General features: G+C 40.4%; 3 protein-coding genes across 7 annotated transcripts in view; 1 reads left to right on the forward strand and 2 right to left on the reverse strand.

The window, feature by feature from the left end:
- The window catches only part of LOC110975293 (myosin-IIIb-like), a 33708-nt gene extending 25323 nt beyond the window's left edge, over positions 1-8385 (reverse strand). The window contains exons 1-3 of one of the 5 annotated variants that reach the window (XM_022227660.2): positions 8003-8385; positions 1464-1639; positions 6-71 (exon numbers count right to left, since the gene is read on the reverse strand). In XM_022227660.2, coding sequence (XP_022083352.1) covers positions 6-71; positions 1464-1565 — 168 coding nt within the window. In that variant the 5' untranslated portion in view covers positions 1566-1639; positions 8003-8385. Of the gene's footprint in view, positions 1-5; positions 72-1463; positions 1644-4384; positions 4876-7675; positions 7736-8002 lie in introns of those variants that run through there. The other 4 variants (XM_022227656.2, XM_022227661.2, XM_087148585.1 and 1 more) reach the window with 4 other exon arrangements.
- A 630-nt stretch (positions 8386-9015) lies between these two features.
- On the forward strand, positions 9016-15005 carry exosc6 (exosome component 6). The gene is made up of 7 exons (XM_022227721.2): positions 9016-9232; positions 10424-10481; positions 10758-11011; positions 11652-11712; positions 12198-12283; positions 12792-12971; positions 13378-15005. Exons 1-7 carry the CDS (start codon positions 9146-9148, stop codon positions 13498-13500), a joined length of 849 nt encoding a protein of 282 aa, XP_022083413.2. The 5' UTR covers positions 9016-9145; the 3' UTR covers positions 13501-15005.
- Positions 14658-22174, reverse strand: part of LOC110975331 (gamma-aminobutyric acid type B receptor subunit 1-like) — a 36700-nt gene continuing 29183 nt past the window's right edge. Inside the window, exons 12-18 of the mRNA XM_022227729.2 lie at positions 21013-21145; positions 20035-20142; positions 18615-18737; positions 17774-17954; positions 17284-17432; positions 16459-16599; positions 14658-15917 (exon numbers count right to left, since the gene is read on the reverse strand). Of these exons, the coding sequence (XP_022083421.2) occupies positions 15792-15917; positions 16459-16599; positions 17284-17432; positions 17774-17954; positions 18615-18737; positions 20035-20142; positions 21013-21145 (961 nt within the window). The 3' untranslated portion in view covers positions 14658-15791. The remainder of the gene's footprint in view (positions 15918-16458; positions 16600-17283; positions 17433-17773; positions 17955-18614; positions 18738-20034; positions 20143-21012; positions 21146-22174) is intronic.

The following is a 22174-nucleotide window of genomic DNA, read 5'->3' on the forward strand; positions in this document are numbered from 1 at the left end:
CTCACCTGATACGAGTAAATCGGAAGCGGTTTGTAGGGGTTGATGGCAATAAGAATATCGCCAATGTACGTCTGTGAAAATTAAACAGACATAAAAATATGTCTCGTTTATTTTAAACAGGTTGACAAATTAATTAATGTTTAATCAAATACGAAGACAAAAACGCAGTCACATCGATCTAACACTTTTATTCAAAACAGGGTCTTGCATGTTTTATTTGATAAGAGAGAAATGTATCTCCGATCCCAACTTGCTTTTCGTACACTAAAATGTCGGTTCGGAAACAACCTCTGCAAAAACAAAAATACCCCCAAAATTAAAAGCCTGCAGAAAAAAATTCGTCTAGCAAGAACATTTTTTTGTATCGAATGAATACAAGACTGTACTAAGGGGGGGGGTCTTTATTTAAAGGGAGTATCAGCTCTTCGTGGTTATTAATCAGTAATGACAGACGACCAAAAGTCTTTCTTTTTCTTCTCAAATTGATTCTTTTGTCTTGAGGTCTGTATTTGTGGCCAAGTGATCGCAGGTGAAGACTATATCCTTTTATGAACCGTGCAGACGTTTTGCCGACAGGTAGACTTGTACAAATACCCACAGCATTTCACGCAGGGTTTGGCTCATTATGGTTACTGTTAATGGACGTAGGCACACGTAGACTGGCGCACGTTTCTATAGGATTAAAGACTTGGCCGTGGGTCTTCGGTGGAAGGAAAGTGAAACATGATGTATCCACATGGCTTTGACGTTGATATTCATTGTAAATGATGTAGCAAAGAACTGCGTGCCACGCCGTGCCTACCTATGAAGTTCGTTTTGCACAAAAAACTGACATTTCCGATAATGGCTATGAATGGCGAGGCTGGTTTATACGCGGGGAAATTCATCTTGTGGGGTTCAATTAAATGTATACTTTTCTGTGGCATATGAGAGAGCAAGAAAGATGTTAAGGCCATAATTCACTGAGGTGTACCTTGCATATTAAAGTCAAAATTCCCTCCCCCCTAAAAGTGGACGTTTACTCTTGAAATATTAGCCCAGACCTGCCATAAACGGTGAATCAGCGTGATATTTGGCGGGAGCAGGGGAATCAGGAAGTAGATTTACGATGGCGAAATCGACAATTAAGGAAGTAGCATGCACAAATTTCGCTTCAAACGAAAACACATTTTACAAACAGTACAGTTGCCCATCATCTTTTCTTTTGTTGATTGCCATTATGGTAAAGCTCATATAACTCACCCATCCAGTCAAACATTGTAGCCAATAACTACTAAGCTTTTTTAAAATGCGCCAGCCTAATTTCTGGCAATATAATGCAGGCTACTGATTGTTGGCCAGTTCTGCTCAATACATACATTTTATGCAAGCAACATTTTCAGCTCAGCATGTCCCTGTGGGCCTAAAATTAAAACCAAGGAAGACTAAAGCCTCTACTCACGAAAGAAAAAAATTGTTCTTACATAAATGACGTCAGTTGCGTATCTTTTCTTCAGTTCGTCCAAAATGGCGGTCTCATCTAGCGACTCAAGCGTCGCAAGATCGTCCACGAGCCGCAGCGTCATTCTGACCAATTACGATGGGGCACGCAGAGCCTTTGGACGGACAGAGGTGCTCTTCGATGCTCAGTCAAGGGGCACTGTCTGAAATCGTAAAAAAGTACAGTATCAACATTCATCAACAAATTTCTGATTTATCACAAATGCTTGAGAAAACTCTGTAAGTCCGAAAAAATGAAACTGAGAATCATATGTTTTAGAGTGAGCATTTCTATGTGTTTTAGATTTACATTGTCTAAAAAGAACCCAGCTGTACCAGCGGAAACTCGAGTGAAATCTCAATCTATTGGACTGAAGAAACTCACTGAGTTCGTCTGGCCCCGAGTTCCGATTGGCGGCAGTGAATTTTATTCACAACGAGTGAATATTGACTCTTTGAACTTAAGAGAACCCCCGTCCAACATTAATTAAAAAACAACCAACACAAAGTTAAAGTAACTAACAAAAAACAATTCAAAACAAGAAAAAACACCGGTAAACATTTATGTATACTGTATGGAAGAACCGTATTGCATCTACACAAAATCCCCTCACGAAACAGATAATTATGATCAGGCAATTCGACTGCAGTGCAACATTTAAAATGGTAGAAAGTACAAATGTGTTTTTGCAGTTGTTGACCTGATGACCTCGAAAATGACGTAATCGCGGGTATACTGGCGCGTGTCACGTTTTATAATTGCGTGACTATTTAGAGACACTTGGCTTGAAAGTAGAAAGCAGTGGTCCTGAAAAAATCCGCCATTTTGGGAAGTATTAGACTTCCATATTTTGAAACACTACCGTGTCACTTTTAAACACACTAACGTGTTGAAAAATATAATCATCAATACTTTTTGTCCCTGCTATTTCCTGATAGTAAGTCTAATTTTATGCAATTCTCTGTTGCCACATTTTGAATACTATTGCTCTGCCTTCATTAATGAATGCACGGAGCGACTAAGGTACACTCTTATGACTGTGAATGTTGACAAGACAATCTCTGCTGAAGTGTATATACGATTTTAATGGGTTCCCCTAAGAGATCGATGGGATTACCACAGTAACACCATCATTTACAAATTATAAATGACAATGCTCCGACCTACATGTACCTCTCTGATTAACGTATTCTAGCTCTTGAAGTATAATTTAAATAATGGCTTAATGTGCCTTTAAAGTGTTTTTATCTATACATAATCTGCTTATTATAATTCCATGTCTGTTTCATTGTAACGTTTCATTTTTTTGTTATCTTTGCGATTGTAATAATCATTCTTCATGGTTTATTTTACCCAGGACACCGAGGAGAACAGATCATTGACAACTGACGGCCTAATTCTAACTACTTGGTAAGATGGCAAACAGGAACGCAAAATTATAACTTGGTTATCCGTCAATATATCTATCAAAAACTGGTAAACATTGCTGATCGAGTGAGCGAAGTCGTTACAGTTATTAAGACTTTGCAAATACGCGAGCAAATGCCCAATTCTGTAATATAATTGCTCTCGTATGAACGTATAAAAATCTCATTTGTTTCGCATCTGAATGCAAAACATTGTTAAAGTACGCATTTATGCAAATCAAAATGAAAACAATCCGGATCTTACCATAAACTGAAACCGTTGCGTCTATCCTCACCCCAATATTATTTACTTCGTGCATTTATTAAATGAAATACAGTCAATTATAATAGTTTAATATACATTTAGCACCCATAGATCTGTGGGTACTTTCCCCAAAATTACCGGTACCCATATATCTCTCCTATCCAATGTGAATTTTGACGCTCAGCAACGAATGTAAACAGCTGTTTAAGCACAGAAGCTTTTTTTTCGAATCGCTAAATTCACGCCGATACTGTTTCACATGCAGTATCCGTAAAAGTGCTGTTGTGTCGCAGCGAGAACCAATATTTGTCATGGTGTCGAGCGCGGCCCACGGCTGATTCATGCAAACAATAATGACGACAGATGCAAAGTCCAGTCCAATTGCATTGTCACTGTGTGTTATTCATTAACGGTGACAGTGCACTGATGGGCAAATATGCTTACACGTGAAATTAAAGTTAGATGCTTTAATGCCGGTTTTGTGCCTTTGGCAAAGCGAAGCATCGTAATATGTCATGCATGGATGTTACAACTCATTCAAGTATACAGTAAACCTATCTCAATGACGAAAATGGAAAAGGCTGAAAAAACTGTCTTGATCTGACTTGTGTCAAGCCCTAAAAATATTTAGGAAAAGAACCTTCTATTTTAGATCATTATTTTCTGATGTTCTGTTAGCAGGTTCGTGATATAGCAGGTTGCAAGTAAATTACTCATTTAAACTCAGGTTATATGTACTTAAGCATTCTTTGTTCGGATGCCACACTGCATGACTATACGAATCACGGTTTCATGTGCAGCAGCGAAATGAAGCAGTTTACCTAATGACTTAGACAAATTTGTGCCAGTCACAGTTGCGCTCGATCGCCCTCGGTCAACACGACAAAAGCAGTCACCGCTGGGATTGTAGACTCGTAGGATGAAGTTAGCTTTCATGTAGGTCCTATAAGTCTGAAAATAAAACACCGATGGCGCAAGGTGCTGATATCGTGAATTTGACAGCGGGTGGACAGATAATCGGAGACTCGGGAAAACCCCCTCATAAAACAATCGATATTAATAGCTAGCTAACCTAAAACTTAGAGGTCAGTTCGACCCGAAATCTGGACCCCACTTGGGCCATAAACCAGATTAGGGTCAATTTGACCCAGGATATTTAAAGTGTACAATGGCTTGTCACAACCAATCCGCTAATTCAAGTCTTATCTTGATCAAAACACGCAACAAACATACCTGACACGATCCCTGACACTGCTGTCGCAGGCGAGTAAAGTTGTTTTCTCTGAAGAAATTTGGAAGTCATCAAAGTTAATAAAATGCACAACATTTGGTCCTCGCGGGCGACCAAAACACCACTGTCCACTACATTATGTATCAAGTGCATCTGAAAGCACGTTATAAAACATCTTCCACAACTACCCAACTTCCTGTATGTATGGGAATGTTCTGGGCGCATGTTGGATCCAAATATTAAATGCTACATGTAGACGCTTGCAATGTGGCAGCATGTGCTTTGTCATCCATTTCTATATAGTGATTTTTTAAACAATATTTGCCGACTCGATTCGGAGCTTCTTACACAATTCCTAGTAGCTTAGACAAGTTAAAGATGTGTTTGATGCAGCTGTTGTTCCTCAACCCAGTCTGAATTACTAGAATTAAGTGAAACATCAACAATTCGTCGCCAGAAATAGCCGTCCCTCCATTTGCATGCAGGCGGAAAACTGCCCCAAACCTTGAAAGTTGCCCGTACATGTACCTGTGCGTTTTCGGTTCACCGAAGATGACGTCACAAAAGTGTCGTGTCTATACGCATTGTTGCCTTTTCCAAAATATGTGGGAGCAAACGAGGTCATGGTAGATTGTGTGATTGGCACTATAATTGGCAAAGTCTAAATAAGGAAAGCAGACTCGCAAACCCTACACGCACCAAAGTATATGTACTCACATATTTAAATTTAGCAAATTAATGCGTGTGCGAAGTTTGATTTCAAATGTACGAAAGCCTTGTGGTGCCATCAAGTATCACTTTCAAACTGTGAAGTACAGGACATTTATCGAATTTCCTTCCTAGGAGATATTTTTCCACAGTTTGTTTTATGAGAATTATATTCAGAAACGTTGTTTGTATTTTTAGAAAACAAATCGCTTTTACTTGATATGTTGCCTACTTCGTCATGTGAGATTTACTGAAGTTCCTCTCTATTTGTATTCTTTTAAAATTTAAAATTAACTTTAAAAACATTTATCTGGTACAAACAAACACTATTATCTGGTTAAAACAAGTTGTGTCAAAAAATATAGCGTATATAAATACGAACAACTTCAGGAATTAAAACTGTGTCGTTAACGTAACATGTCGTTCATAAAGACGAACTTCGCAAAATATACTTCCCTTTTTTGGAAAATATATTCTTGATTGCACTACAGGGTTTTCATAAATGTGTCCTCTCGAGTTACTAGGATTCCTTGACGGTAATTAAACGCACTTGCAAGCACTATACACTGTAATTGTCAACTAAATGTTTTCTCTGAGGACATTTTAATTGCTGGTCTATCATCGAGAATAACGTCAGTTCCAGAGTTTTCGAAGGGCCCTGTAAGTTCCTTATGGAGATAGACATGTACTGAATGCACAATGGAGCAGGCGTCGCTGCATTCACACTGAAAGCTTAATAACTAGTGTTGGAAAGTATGGAGGTTCTGCCGGAACAGGGTCCATTGGACTAACATATTTCCAATGACAAGGCCCTTTTAACCAAAAAGGAGAAAAAAGGGGATGAATGTGAGGAATTCATTTGATTTTTTCGCTGTTTATTGTTAGAAATGAACTGATTTGAATTTCCACGGTCATGGCCATGCGTCATATGTCGGTTTGTAGCTTCCTGTGTAGATAGTGTTAACACTCATCAAAATAGGCCTTCAGTGGAATTTTTTCCTACGTCAACTCCAGCTATAACCTTGATCTGGCTTCACGGTAACAAAAGCCTTAATATAGGGAAACAATAATTCAGGTTAGCCTATCAAGCGAGAAATATCCATACACTGGCACAGCTTAACACCCTTCCAAGCAATCCAGTCTTCTTGCTAAGGTACACCACGAGAGAACCATATTTTTTGGCGACTGGTCGTTAGGGCCTATGTGTTTACCGTTGGCAGACAATCCAGACGAGGCACCCTGCAAGTTAATGCGATCTCAGGTTGACCAGGTCAGCTACTCTTTCATGATGACCATGCTAATTGTAAACTTTTGAAATGGGATAATGTAATTGCCAAAAGAAAGAACATGCTCAAAATTTATCGAAAGATGTTGAACTTTGGAAATTTAAGGGGAACCTCTGATATGTTCGTGGAGACCTTTACAGGTTTACATAATGCCCGGCATTCCATTTAGAACAATCTCTGCCTTATAAATAACATCATAAAGCACAATTGTTTACTTTCAAAGTTGAAGAGTCTAACAACGATGTAGGTTACCCCCAAAAGCTTTCCAGTGGTTACGGAGTTTTCCATCAGAAAGACCGAATTTCTTGTCCTGTTGGATTGTGCACACAGTTGAGAAAACGTTGGGTTTTTGTTTTTTGGCTATATATCCCAGTAGTCTCCAACCTACAGAAGAAGGCTGTCGACCCAGTTTTATTTTTGGTGCTACCCACCATGTTTAAAAAAGGTGCCACCCACCTTTAAAATCTCGGAGCGAGGTGAAAAGTTCTTATCTTTTTCAATCAACACCACGTGAATATCTGAAACAGCTTTCAATTTTCACAATGAAAAAAAAGTACCGCTACTCGGAAATATACAAGACATTTTACTCCATGGGGGCCCTGAACCATGTGTTATATTTATCTCCATTTGAAAATTTACCCTTTCAGTAATTAATTACGCACTGGAAAGATGTGGAACTGGAAATGACCTTTAAGTAATCAGTCCGGACTAACGAGACAAAGTTACGAGAAAACAGAGAAATATTACGAGAAAAATACATTAAAAAGGCGAACTTTCGACCCTTATACAAGACAGATCTGAAAACAGAAAGGCATGATTGCTCATACCCATCACACTGTCTGCTGTTTGTTTCTCTTGTATCCAAAGTGATACAAATGAATACATCTGCTTCTTTGAAGGCCATTACAAGTGAAACATACATCCATCATTCATATAAACTAATATATAACCCACACAATTTGTTTCCCATATTCCTGTTACAAAATTAGTATGTACATTTCCCGTATGCATAAAATGGCGTGCATATGCATGCTGCAGATAATTGTTGCTTCTCTAATAAACTAACGGCCTGAACACAACACTTCCTTCCTGGAGATCAAATTTAGATGGGGTCTGGCTCTGCAGCTACAATCAAAGCACAGAGGATTAACACATTTTGTATTATGAATTTATGGAGAAAAAAATTACTTCCCGTGATTAGAACACCTACCGTATCGAGTAAAATAGATTTTGGTTTCTTGTAGCAGGTTAGGCCTATGCCTTTAAAGGTCTACATGTATTTCATGTGCACAGACTTACACTTTTGAGCAAGCCAAGATTCTGTAAAGAGGCACTCTGTGTCCAATCTTCTCGTGGGTTCGTGGATGGGCGGCGGAATCAAAGTCCTCCTAGACAAACTACATAATATATATATTTCTAAATTTCCTCGGGATCATGTGAATCTATATCTCAACCTCTACAGTTGATGACGTCAGTGTGGGAGTAGCCCCACAAAAGCTGCTGAATTATTTTTAGGGGCATCTCTTTTTTTGTATTTTACTGCTCATCATGCTGAAAATGCTAACTGATCATGTCCCTGTCAAAAATTCTATCAAATGACGCAGTGAATTTATTACAATTGCTTACCAGAAGTAATCGAACCAGAATCAATTGGTCTGGTTTTGATGGCAGCACAGTGTAGATAGACGATATTTGCCGGTTTGCTCTGGAACAGGTGACTCATCAGTCATCCGGTTATCGTCACAGAAGCCAAGTTTCCAACACCGACATTACATATCGATTAGTGATTTGTTACCGAGTCTGCAAAGCGTTCAAAATGATGCCATTAACAACCAGAGTGGAGTAGGCTAAGCTTTAATTCACGGTGATTACTGGAAGGTATGATTTCTGATCGATGTAGGCCTACCCGATCCAGCGTAGATGCAATGGTAACGATACTGCAGTATTTTGTGCAATGACCAAGGCCAATGGATATCCACACAGTGTTGAGGAGTCCCACCTGTGACATGGTTCAGTGGGTCGCTCTTTTGTTATTAAAATTCGCATGCCAATAGACTGGTGCTCAAGCATCATAACGCCGTTTCGTATTTTCCTTGTTTACACACTAATAATGGGCAGCTGATTCATGTTTGCGTATAGAGGGCGTTATGGAGCTGACAGAAAAGTTGCGTGCTGGATTACCACAGAGGTCGGAAACCTTGGCGCTGCTGATGAACCAATTATTCAAAGGAACAAATTGCTATTTGGCTTATAAATTAAGGATCACAAACTGGTGGAATGGGCTTACGTACTCTTAAAGCAAAGTTTGCGATTCTGTCGCATGTTTTTCTGAGATCTCGACTCTCAAAGCATTTCTGAACCCCATATTTGCCTAAGATCCATCCCAAAATAATTGGATGATTTCGAACTCTATGGTTTTTAAAAAGTGAAATAATTTGTATTTTCGGGCGTGAGCAGAGGTGTCACCGGAATTTTTTCCGAAAGGAGGAAGGGAAGCACCCATGAGTAGCAAACTGACGAACTTTCATGCAAACAGAGTAAAAAAGAATCACTCCCCAAAAGAGTGAGTTCCTGGTAGACCGCTCCAAAAGAAACACTCTCAAAGCTAAAAAGAGTGACAGACACTGGCATAAATAAAACGCTTGAGGGCGCTATGTCAAAATGTCAGCCTAGCTCGGCACGTGTTGTCGATCGCATGATGAATTACATGAAGTTATTAGTTAAAAGTTATTACTTGTAAGTGCCAGAAAAAAAGCAAAGATCGTCGTGATGCCTGTCGACAACAAGCGAATTCCTTGTCCACAAGAGACATTTCAACCCCAGCTCTACTGCAGAGCGACGAAAAAGAGAGAACTGGTGATGTATATAGGCCTATAAGTTTCGTCCAAAGTTCGTACTACATGTATGATGTACTACTACATAGTAGTACCACTGTAACAGACTGCGGTCTACCATTGCCTACCTAGCCCCACTAGTGAGGCACGGACTCTCACTCCCGCTCCATTCTTAGCCACACATCCGTATACGCAATTTTGTGTCGGCGTACTGAAAATTTTCGGCTGTTCCATGTCAAGACATCTGAACTGCTGCCAAAGTTTTGGAAGAGCCCATTGGCATGATTGGTACATGTAGTATCTTATCACTCAGTCCGTGTATTGTCTTGACATGGAACAGCTGCGAGACGATGAGGGGTCAAGTGACATAATGTTCAACAACCTTATTTTAAAGATGGCGACTGTGAGAGTGAGAACGTGAGATTGAATGGGTGACGGCAAAAGACTGGAAAATACCAGAACAACATGAGTGAAATCATTCAATATATGGTGCTAAGAAAGCGGATAGGCTAAGGATCATCTCTGTGTGCAAAAGAAATTGCGCCCACGATGATAATGGGTGCACCAAAAATGTTCAATATGCCGACACGAAATTGTGTATACGGATGTGTGGCTAAGGATGGAGCGGGAGTGAGAGTCCGTGCCGCACTAGTGGGGCTACGGTCTACCATACCACAGCACCACACCAGTGTTGAGTGTCTACTGTACGAGTAGGCCCTTGGAATCGTGGGCATGATCAGGAATTGATAATAACAGTGATTAAAGGGTATATGTATTTTTGCAATTGCAGTTTTATTTTGTCATATGTTCATGCAGTCCTATCTATTCTGGCGGTTAAGAACAATTGACTTAAGCCTACAATTTAAAAGGCTACATATGCATGACATGAGACCCTTATTTAACAATAGCATGACTTAGTTTAATCTGTCTAGGGCCTACCATTTCTTGCCGGGAAGAATTCCATATATTACAGACACCCATTAAACATGTTAAATCACTTTTTTTGCTTGTTGACAATGGCAATTGACGTGTCAGCCATCAAAGAGCAATAACATGTCCTGAAAAGCAAAGCTAAGCAGGGAGAAACACTGAAGCATTTTACTTAGAAAACAAGTCTCATAGGTTTTGTGCAAAGGGTTTCAAGTGATGTCCAGGTACATGTATGGAACCCTTTCCATCCTGCCTAATTTGCCTGTTTGCTCTTTTACTGCAGCTCCATGAAAATGGCAAGAGGACAGACAACAGGGCACTGGATGACATTAGGCCAGTCTGTAAGTCAAGCAGTTCAAGGAGTAAATGTGGGAATTTTCCATCAGTTTTGAAATTAATTGTCAATGTTATACTTGACCATGTGGAAGAGGTCATTTCTTGTTGAATGTTTTGTAATTATTGTACTTTGATTGATCGATGAGCTGCAACTCAGTTTTGTTTGATGAGACATACAAATATCAAGTTTGATTTGTTGTCTCACGTTCTCAGTTTCCCCACACTGCGGGCTACATTGATTCCAATTGCCCAAAGGCAACCTGGTGTAATTTTTCACACAGTTCTGAAAGCTGGTGTTGTGAGCCAGGCACGAGGCTCCGCCTACATAGAGGCATGCAACACCAAGGTGATCTGTGCAATCTACGGTCCGCACGAGGTGCAGAGGAAGGAAGGGTTCAGCATGCAAGGCACACTTCGCTGTGAGTTCAAGTATGCGACGTTTTCCTGTCTAGGGAGACGGCAGCATCAGACAGACAGTGAGGAGAAACAGATGGGGTTGGTGGTAGCGCAGGCCCTGCAACCTGCGGTCTGCTTGGTAGGTAGATCTTAACTGTACTGAGGTGTTTTATATAGGCATTTTTTATAGGAGTTTAAGTCTTAACCCTCCTTTGATTTAACAGCACAAATATGCCCGAGTGCCCACAGTCACTCTCTTGCATGTGTTTTCTATGTGGAACACAAACATGCACAGGTTCAGTGTGTTCACAGTTGGTTGGCCTTTTGTGCCGTCCTCCTCACTGCATTTGGTTTACTGCACAATTATGCACATGAAACAGTGAGGCACAGTTGTTGGGCAGCACAAAAGTGCAATCTGATATTCCTGTGAGGGACAGTTGGTGCAGTGCACAACACAACACAGCTGTGCTTCTTTGAGGTGTTTACCAAATGACCCAAAGAGTGACTTCAGCATAGGAGGGTTAATGTACCATAGCTTGTATTTTGAAAAAATTGATTGTTCTAGTTTTTATTGTGTAAATGACACTGCCCCTGGGTTTGCACAATTAGTCAGATGCACTACACTCGATCAGTTATTAATCATTAATCAATGCCATCAGTTTGTGCAATCTGTGAGTTTTTTTCATCATAGCTGCATGATTTGGCGATGCAATAACTAACCAAATGAGTGATTAATGAAAAGTCAACCTAATTGAAGTGTTATTTTATTTCTTTCTCAGCACAAGTTTCCCAAGTCACAGCTAGATGTTTTTGTGACAGTCCTGCAGAATGATGGAAGTGGTAAGTGCAACATGGTTTAATTTTAAAAAAAATTGTCGCTAAAGTTTTCATGTTTGTTTGTTGAAAAGTAAAAAAACATATTGGGCGAGTTCCTTTTTGCCAGTTTTAATGAACAGATGTTGGTAACTATTCATCTTTTTCAATTCACCACATTTATTTGTTTGATAACGATGATGTGCTTTATGTATGTGTATATGGAAAACAACCATCAATTATGTCTTCATCTTACACGTTTAAAGGTATACATGTTTACATGCCAATAACTGTAGACACCTTTAAAATAATATTATGGCAGAGTTCTGCATGTTTTATTGTCATTTTTCAAAATCTTTTTTCTTTTCAGTGATAACCCAACAACAAACCACTTGTAAATCTTGGTTTGAAAGCATAAAAGATGAAATTCTAGTGAAAACTCTAAAACAATATCCGTTGAACATATTTCACACGGGCCTTAATCTGACAGTTTGTTTCCCAACATCTTGTAGTTCTGGCAGCTGCGCTGACCTGTGCCTCAGTTGCTGTAGCAGATGCCGGGATAGAGATGTATGATGTCGTCATTGGATGTTCACTGGTGAGCTTGATTCCTTTTAAAAACAGCTACTAAGAACCTTTCAGCATGCCTTTCACTCCTTCGTGGTCTGTACTTCTATGCGCACGACCTGCAGGTGTTGTGTGCTTTAAGTCCATATAGCACTGTTGCAGTGCTTTCTGCAAGTCATAGCTACATGTGATAAAATCTCAAGATTGGTATGAACCCATGACCTCGTGCTAACAAGCTCTGACTCCATTGGACTCCCAGAAAGCCCAGAGAATACAGCATGAATGTATTAGAATGAGCACATGATTGACATCTTTTTTCATTTTTTGATATATTGATTAAAAACAATTTTGGAAGCTCAGTTATATGTATTGTGATCCAAATGACATCTGATGGCCAAATTTGGATTGACCATGATTTTCTGTGGTCCGGAGAGATGACTACCCCTCTTGCATTGCTTCACACTTTCATCTTGTATCTGAAGTTTTGAAATCTTTTAATCTTACTCTCTGTACTTTCCTTTTTCTTTCCTCAACGATAGCGCCAGGCTGGCGAGACAACATCTCTACTCGACCCGACAATCCTAGAGGAGTTTCACAGTCGATCAGTCGATGGGGATGCTAGAAATCATGGCTCAGTGACAGCAGCCTACTTACCATCACTTAATCAGCTGTCTGCCATTCAGCAAACAGGAGAGATAGAACCCGAAATTGCCACAAAGGTGAGTGCAAGGACAGTGCTATTTCAGGTGTTTAAGCGTGTTATAACTTCACTGGACAGCAAAGTCAATTTTTTCTTTGTTATAAAGATAATCACTTGCTTTTGGGCATGTGATTAGTAAGGGGTGTTGCAGCATACCTGTGTACAAAAATTGTTTATTTCTATGGAGTGAATTTTTATGTGTGGCCTTTGACAGAAGTGGCAAGTTTCCTTTGCTGTCCAGTGTATATTCTTGTATGTATGTAACTCTACTGTAAATTGGCCTTTCTCCATCATGGCCTCCATTTTGAAAAAAAAAAGAATTGGGGTTACTTACCGGTACTTCAACATTGTTGCAACTTTAATCAGAAGAATTATATCCAGAAAAAGGGATGAATGACGCAGTCTTTTTTTCTTGTGTCGGGCAGTGTTTGCATAAGTGCGTTGACGGCTGTGTAAGGATATTTCCCGTTGTGAACCAGTGCCTAATAAAAGCCTCCAAACGCAAAGCTGAGAAATCTCGCCAAAGTTCTGCGCAGGACGACGTATGATGAAGGCTGGTGGATGCCCCGCTGGCGTCAAACTAGTGATGCAGGTTACAACTTCTGATGTCATAGAATTTCACCCGGCGTGGAATATCTAGCAAGGTATATTGATATATCTGACGTCTATTTCGTGATAAATGCTTAGTTTTACAGCCTTGATATTGTGTATATACAGTGTGTGTATAATTTGTTGTAGGTGTTCGGCTGGCCTTATTGCACCAAAGCAATGTAGTACTGCAGGGTGTCCCAGAAAAAAAACAAACCCTGGGGAAAGGGGTTGATATGCCCAAACCATGAGATATGATTATAATGTATAAGGGTCTCCGAAAAGTAGAAGCAGTATTCTTTCTAATGATACCTTGATGGTATCCCTCTTGTCATGCATGACTGAACACCATTGTCTTGGAAATGGGACATCCGAACTCAGTTGTAAAACTCTGGATAAACCAATGAATGAGGTTATCCTCTGTCATGCTTGTCCTGGGTAAGATGTCAGGGCCACACCGATTATTTACACATTACGTAATTCACAGTTAATTATGCACCAACACCTTCCGCGTGTCCAAGTCCATTCCTCCTGCAACTGGTTCCCCTTGGCTGTTCGACAAGTTGCTGTCGAACTGCAGCAACGTTTTCAGGAGATGACCCTGATTCAAATTAAGGCTTGTCCCATGTTCTCGGAATTTTATAGAAACTATTTAGATTTGTAAAAATATCAAGCCGGAGTGTGTGAATCTGAACTTCTTGCCAGCGTGAGAGGTTCCACGTGTTCATGTTAAGGGAAACAATGGGTTGTATTTTTTAAGTAAAGAAGCTTTAGAATTATTCCATTCCCGTTGCCACTGTTGCTTGATGCAACTTTGAGTTGATGTTTAACTTCAGGGTTTGTTTTTTTCTTGGACACCATGTACAGCTGTCACGCATGACAAGAAGTAACATCTCTCAAACTGTGTGATAGTTGCCAGCTTAAGGTCTCATCTTCTCATGTTTCAGTTATGTACATCAAGAAAACCCTAGAATTTGCTACACAGTCTCTCATAATTAGAGTTGTGTTTTTTGTATATGTCACCTGCCATTTTATGACATAAAACTTCGGTTTCTCAGTTACTTTATTACTTGTCCATGTACATATGAAATGTGAAATTCGTCAAGGTAGAAACACATTGTCAAGTTTTAATAAATACATTTATTAACCAAATCTTAACCACTGAATGATAAACACGAAAAGAATTATGTGCACTACGTTTAGTGATGCACACAATTTTAAAAAATGGTTAAATATGCAATTCACAAGGCCTGTTACATTCCTTTGTCACGGTTAACCTCTTCTCTTAAACAAGAAAAATGCTTCAGGTCTTATTATCGTTCTTATCTTACAATTGGCACTCAAAATACAAATGAAAATTTCCGAACATGTCGGCCATGTGAAGTTACTGAGTTGCTACGTGGAAATAAATTTGGGATAAAACGCCAAGCACGGTACATATCCTGCACGGTAACCTTTGATTATATCGCGGTTTTGTCCAAAATCCGGTTTATTTCGTTGTTATGTAGCCCTTTGTAGCTTGTGTGTCATTCCATGTTTGGTCTGGTTTCATGTTGTCATGTCTCCCTTCCGGTCAGGCTGTCTCTCGGGCCGTCATCTTTCAGAGATTTGGTCTTCTCAAGTCAGTCCGTCAAGCAGTCGGGTGTTGTGTAGTTGAGATTCCGAAACCAAATCTGAAACAATTCGACTTTTTTCTTTACCACGTCAAATTTAGTGGTCCCTAGTTCTGCATGGCAGAAATGATAGGATTTTACTTTCAGTAACCAGTCAATGGTATTGTTTTCATCTGAGGAACAATACATGTATTGGTTACTTTGTGTAGAAGGCTCGAGAGACTCTGTCAAATTTAGGTTCTTCATCTGCCTTGAGCAGAAGCACCCCCTCATCGGTTCAAAAGAGCCATGTTGGTTGGGAGTATTCGTTTAGCGACGCGACCGTTACACGTGCATTTCATAGTTGAACCAGCGATCGAAGTGCAGTTCCGACTGAAGGAGCTTCCGTTGCTAGGCGAATTGCGCCCTCTCTTGGTCCAGCTCAGGGCTCATATATACATTGTAGATAAAACTCCCAAGGTACATCATGAGTGATGATCTCATCACCTTTGGAGGTACCGTACAGCGTGTTTCTAAGTGTTTTGGATTTTTGGTTGTAACGGTGGAGACGACGTGAATAAAACGGAAGGGCAGAAAGCTTTCATTGTATCTCGTGAACCATTAAGTTAGTTACGGGAGTGCTGGTACATTCACGTAAGCTAACTGCTCCCTGGATCTTCGTGAGACGTGCCGTCGGTGTTAGTGCCCTCGTCTGCAGATTCTCCGTGTTGTCTGCTCTGTCCACTGATTCCAGCCGTCTCCAGCTCCTTTATAATATCATCCTTCTGTAAGAGCAAGGCAAAGGTCATAGGTCACGGGACAGAACTTCGGGAAGTAGATAACTGCACTGAGCCAGGATGTGCAGATGAAGCTGTTACATGTAATTGATTTAGGGGGTCTCAGAGGGAATGGCTGATGTGATGAATGTACAGGGACAAGCCCTCATCACCAACATTTGTATCACTGATAATGCTCCTGCAGGAAACGAAATTAATTTTTTTATTTGAAGTAGCTAAAGATAAATACAGAAGGCGGATGGCCGCATCAAGCACACCTGAATCAACCCTTGCCAGAAGGAGTAGAGAATTTTTGCAATACGAAAAAAATGTATACTGACTGTCTAATATGGATACTTATTCTTTTGAATCATTATTAAATATGCTTCATTATTTTGTCACTATAAACGATTTATATGAAACCACTTATTTGTTGATGAATATATCCCTCTAGATATTAACACTTTCAAGATTAATTCGTGGCGAGAACGTGTAAGTCATGTCTACGATCAGTCTTAGAAATTGGGTTTGAGACTACATTATACTCGACCTTAACGAGTGACGTCTGTAACCTCTGGATCATCTCACTGAGCATGCGTATTCGCCTGTCTGAGTCGCTCTCTCCTTCCTCACCACTTTTCATGGTGGACAGCATGGTGCCCTTAGGGTGAATTTCATTGCGTGCTCTCACCTGGTGGGAAAAAGAATCACAGGGTGATCGATTGAAGGCGCTTTAAGGACGCCATCATGGGGCAATTCGGAACGACGACCATTTACCAACCACTTGCCCTTTGCAGCCTCCGAGCGAAATATATCCTTGGGTACCAAGGCAAATCGACTGGTGTTTAACAAATGGTCGTCGCTCCAATCTGCCACTAGAGACAAAACTTGGCGCTTGAGCACCTCCACATCTGGAAGTAGTTGCACCAACTACATATCCCTTGGCTGTTCTGATTATTAATGACGTACGAATCACTTGCTGCGGCCCAAAAGACCACGCGCGCCTATGGAAGCCTGCAGCTAGCGGCTTCATCCACTTAAAAAAAAAACACGTTTTGTTTTCAGTCGTAGCCAATTAATGTCCATGGTTCGCAAGATGCATCAGTTGTCAGCTGCCTTTTCAATGCACAGAGACTGTTTTGTCCGATTGACATGTATTCAGACTTCGGGGTTATCATAAGAAGAGAGTTTGGCATGGATTAAATAGAAACCCTGTTTTGATTTTGCAGTTTTTTCTTGCTATCTTATGTTGCCAGCCATTGTACTTTTTTCTAACAAACTAAACGTGTCCAGTTCTCGTGCTGCATAAAAGAAGAGGAATGCTGCCCTAATGTTGTTTCGGAAGAGAATCTTGTGTGGCGATTGGAAAACGTACCTTTGGCACGAAAACTAGGCACAGCGTTAGCGTCGTCGCAAACAAAGTAAAGAAAGACACGATGGCGTAACGGGCGTCAACCTCGTCCAGGATCAGTGACACAGGGACAACGGTGAAGGATAGGATGACAGTATTATACACACTCATTCCTGTTGGACAGGATCGTTCCCAGAAAAACATTCAGTTGGTTTGAGGATCCTGTATAATGTTGCTTCTGTGTGATTGGGTGTTATTCCGACCAGTGACTGTGTCAATATTTGTTAATGTAAATGTAGTAAAATAAATACTCGGCAATAGTCACCTTTTGGATTTGTGAGATGCTACATATATGCTTGGATGACAGTGGGATTGTTTACGAGACCTCCTTTCTGTTTGATTTGGTGCCAGACTTAAACGGTAGGGTATGAGTAATGTGTAAGATCGTGCTGACCCCGGAATCGGCAAATACATGTAGCAATTTGAATTGCATCTATCTTCGCCCGACACTCACCAATGTATTTGGAATCGTTTAAGGCTGGTACGGTAACTTTTCTCGTTTCCCAGGCTAGGAAGGCTCCGAAGATGAGCAGTAACCCGTCAATGCAAATCAGAGTCCCGACCCAGTACACCTGCCATGTTGACTCGCAGGTCACGTGGACAGGAATGATGACGACATCAAGGTCATCTGTTTGCTGATAATTGTACAGAAAAAAATCGTACAACGATAACGTGAAACTATAAGCGTATTGTTTTAAGTGGAACAAATAGACTTCACACCAACATTAGCCTCGACGAATGGATCCTACTCAAGTAATCTTGCACTCCAGCTTGAGAAAATGATCGGGTGAACCTTTGGAATTCTTCATTTTTTTGTCACAGTATGGCCGCTGTCCTAAGCCACATCGTCCTCATGTCAACTGCGCTGTTCTGCCGACAGTTTGCAGAATTCTGTAAACGGATGTGTTTTGCAGCATTATAGTCTACTACACAGTTCAGTAGCCCGTCTATAGTGCATATACACTGTATGACATTCTGTGTTCAGGTCAGAATACTGCCCGAACCTCACCGTTAGCTGTTCGGTTGCTGATTGATTTACTGATCAGTGGATTGCTGGTTGTTTGTGTTGGTTGATCGACTATTTAGTGGATTAAATGGTATAATGTGATCATTGTGGTGATCAGTAGATTGGTGGTTGGGTGTTTTAGTTAGCCAACTTGTAGATGGATTGGGATTAGTGTCTGTTACTCTGCGGATTGGTGGTAATGGCTACCTTGTTGATCAATGAATTAGTGGATAGTGGTCGGTTACATCCATCACCCTATGTAGCAATATGATCGTACTAATCTACCCACCTCTCTCGCTCCTTTTCTCTCAACTATCTGCAGTGGATCCACGACTTCCCAAATTATCAAAACTAGAGTGATGATCAGGACTAGGACAGCAACCATCACATATAGCTGGTAGTCTTTGATAATCTGTTAAATTGGAAAGAATACACACAGATTGCGAACAAATACATGTATTTAACCCTCAGAGTAACATCACATTTTCTCTTGAAGACCGTGGAAGAAGGTTGAAAACAAGAGTCATTGTATTTTTTAAATCACAGGAAACTGTGTATTTCGGTATTTCAAAAGCAAAGCTATTTGAACACAAAAACACTACGTTCACTGTACGGCTGCCCTGATAGACCGGCCTATCGCGGAATGACTATTCTGGAATGACTGTTGACGCACTCCATTGATTTGAGGCATGTACTCCTGGAAAACCGAACTGTCTCATTCAAATTTAAGAAGGGAATAAGATGTTCTCGGCTAGTCTTTAAGACTGGTCATATTCATGAATATGCAGTGTAGTCAGGAGTACCAAGAAAACTGTTACTTCGATGATTCACGTGTCTGTGGACTCCATTGTGCCCCTAAGTGGTAACCAAGAGAGTATGAACAGATTGAACACCATTTCTGCTGTGCACCTGCCCCAAGTCTGCACGCTGCCGCGTTGTGTGCATCAAGGGGAAAATTTCACTTTGCATGCGCGTAACCAGAGTGGGCAGCAATTTTTTCCGTGGGGGGGGGTTGAGTCTAAAAGGTTGAATTGGGCATGTGTACTTTTGATAGGAAGGGGTTGGGGGCAATTATCATAAATAGGGTGGACAAACTTTTAAGTATAACATACAACAAAATTGCTTTTCTGGTCGAGTCGCACGGTAGCTCAGAAAAGCGCGACACTTGTAAGCGGCAAGGTTCATGTGTGCAGTTATGATTTTTGTTCTTGTCGGGAATTAGTTGGTTGGGGGATGTTTTTGTAATAGAAAAGTAGAGCCCAACATTTACCTGCGAACTTTAGTTTCTAAGTGTCCACGTGATTGATCGAGCTTGCAGTTAACCACGCCCATATATGACAATTGCCCCTCAACCACCTCCGGAAAAAAAATCGCGAGCAGGCAGATTCTATCCCAGGCACTGAACCTTCCATTGATGACCACAGCCCAATCTGTTGGAATTTGCAAGGAGTCCAGTAATTCATCTCCTTACATTGACAAGCTAAGCATTGTCATTAGCCTTATGCCGTAATAGCCATTAGCCTTACGTCTGAATGTGATTTTGGCAGGTGATTCTCATTAATCATTAATCGTATCTCAAGGTTGACGGTCATAATTCATTTCGTATCCCTTCATCGGGGTAGTAAGTGCAGAGAGCTATTTTTTGTAGCCAAACGTCCGGAAGTGTGCGATTGTCTAGGGAAAATACTTAGCGTATTCGGAAAGTTTACCGTTTTCATCATGGCTTTGCTGGTAAAAATCTTATGCACACGCCAGGTTTTGCTGAACATCGCGCCAAATGCCATGGCGAAGCCAATTCCCAAGCACCATGTATTGGCCTGAAATACAAAAAAAAATCTTAGATTCAGTAATCACAGTCTGTGGTGAAAAGAGTGTACGTAATTGGTACGGTAACAAATCTGCGTCATGGTCTGATCAAAGTGTGACTGTCATGACTGTTTCTTAGACATTTAATTTAATACCAGTACTGTACCAGATTACACTGCATTTTCTGTTTTGCACTGTTAGTATTTTAATTAGCTCAACAGCGAGGAGTATTCAGTCTGCACATTAGGGAGTAAGGCGTATTGCAACTTCAATAAACAGTTGAAGGTGTCCTGTAATAAACGAGAACAGTGACTCTTGTCATTCCCTCGGCAGAGTATTTCCATCCCAACGTGTTTGCGTCCCTCAGCCTTTAGACTACATATACTTTGTTGGTCGTCAGTCAGTCCGAGAAAGTTCAGGAGATTTCGCCACAGAATAATTGGCAGACAATCGTTGAGACATATCGCTTCCAGGCTCGTAATTACGTAATGTCCATAATGGCGCAAGTTAAAAACTAAATATTTAGTACCAGCACGTCACAGCTGAATTTTGCGCCATGCTCCCAGAACGAGGACATAGGAATGCTAACTGATATTTGATTGGTTTGTGCCACATATAACCCATTTTGTATCACACTTTCCATGACGTGACTGCAGTGAGAGTTCGAAACGTTTTGTTAAGTATCTTTGGCAGATTTATACTTCGTATTGTGTATCACACTGTTGCCTGCATACAAATGACACACGGAGGTGTATGATGACGTATGTAGTAGAACAGTCATTCAACGCATTAAACGCTCCCAATCACAAGCTGACGGAAGGAATAATGAAGGCCTGTAGTGAAGGTACCAGTCAGTCTTATGTTTTGTACCAGAGACGTACCTTGCACATTGAGACATAGGAATCAAAGTGAACTCTGCTGGTGTCCAGACCGTTGAAGTAGATTGACACATAAATCAGGATACCTCCAACAAGAATGAGGTTGTTGATTTTCGGGCTAGACATCTTGATAAATCTGACTCGGAAAATAAAAATAAATCGCCAATGATTTAAATTGAAAAAGCAACTACACCCACTTGAATGTGCAGGGAGGCATTTTGGTCTTACCAAGATCTAATTATTGTATTTCTTTGAGGTTTCGTAAAAAAAATAGAACATTCTAATTCCGGAAATCCCAACATTTTTTGTAGTTCACATCAATTCTTTCACCAACAGTCTAAGCGCCCCCGAAATCATTTCTCGACGGCGCTGACTTTTTTCAACGAAAAGGACAGCATTCACATATGACCTTAACAAGACAGACATGCGGACAAACAAATGAATGGTCTATTTTTGAAAGGTTAACTCATAAAAAATTACACGTCCCTCGCCGGATGACACGAGTACTTGATTGAATTATTTATCAAGAAAACGGATTTCGTACTGTAGCTTTTAGGAACTAACCCCTGAATGTGATTATATAGAGAATGGGATATTCACGATGCGAGTGACAGACTCAAAAAAGTCAACATATCCCACATCTGGAATATAATTGGGAACCAAATTAAGTTTAAACTTTTCTTCAGTTCGATTAGCTCATTGAATCACGGATTATCACGGCGATAATTTGGACATTTAATGAAAACTACGAAATTTAAAGGTCACATTTCATCGGTTAAAAAATAACACGCCACATGTGATCTTTTCAGGTGGGTTCATAGCGCAGTATTCGCAACAGAAACCCATTAAGTTCTTATACACTTTTGTTGTTAATGAAACTACGTGATTAAAACAATGGGTATTATTGTATGACATGTTAAGTTATTCGTGTACTTAAATCTGATCTATTGACCCTTCAAAAACAGACATGGATGTCAACATGGATTCCCATCAAATAAAAGTAATCAACAATTAAATCTGAAATTAGGAGCATTCACCGGTTTCCTGAAACAGAATTTCAATATTTTGACGTCGTGGAAGACCAGAATTAAGATCACAGTGTTTTGGTCAATTCAAAAGTGCGGGTTTATTTACTTGTACGCACGTAAAATCCAGCAAAGTCGCG

The sequence above is a fragment of the Acanthaster planci genome, linkage group LG02 (assembly GCF_054643075.1).
Source record: "Acanthaster planci isolate LZ-2023a linkage group LG02, COTS_SCS, whole genome shotgun sequence".
Classification (NCBI taxonomy): domain Eukaryota; kingdom Metazoa; phylum Echinodermata; class Asteroidea; order Valvatida; family Acanthasteridae; genus Acanthaster; species Acanthaster planci.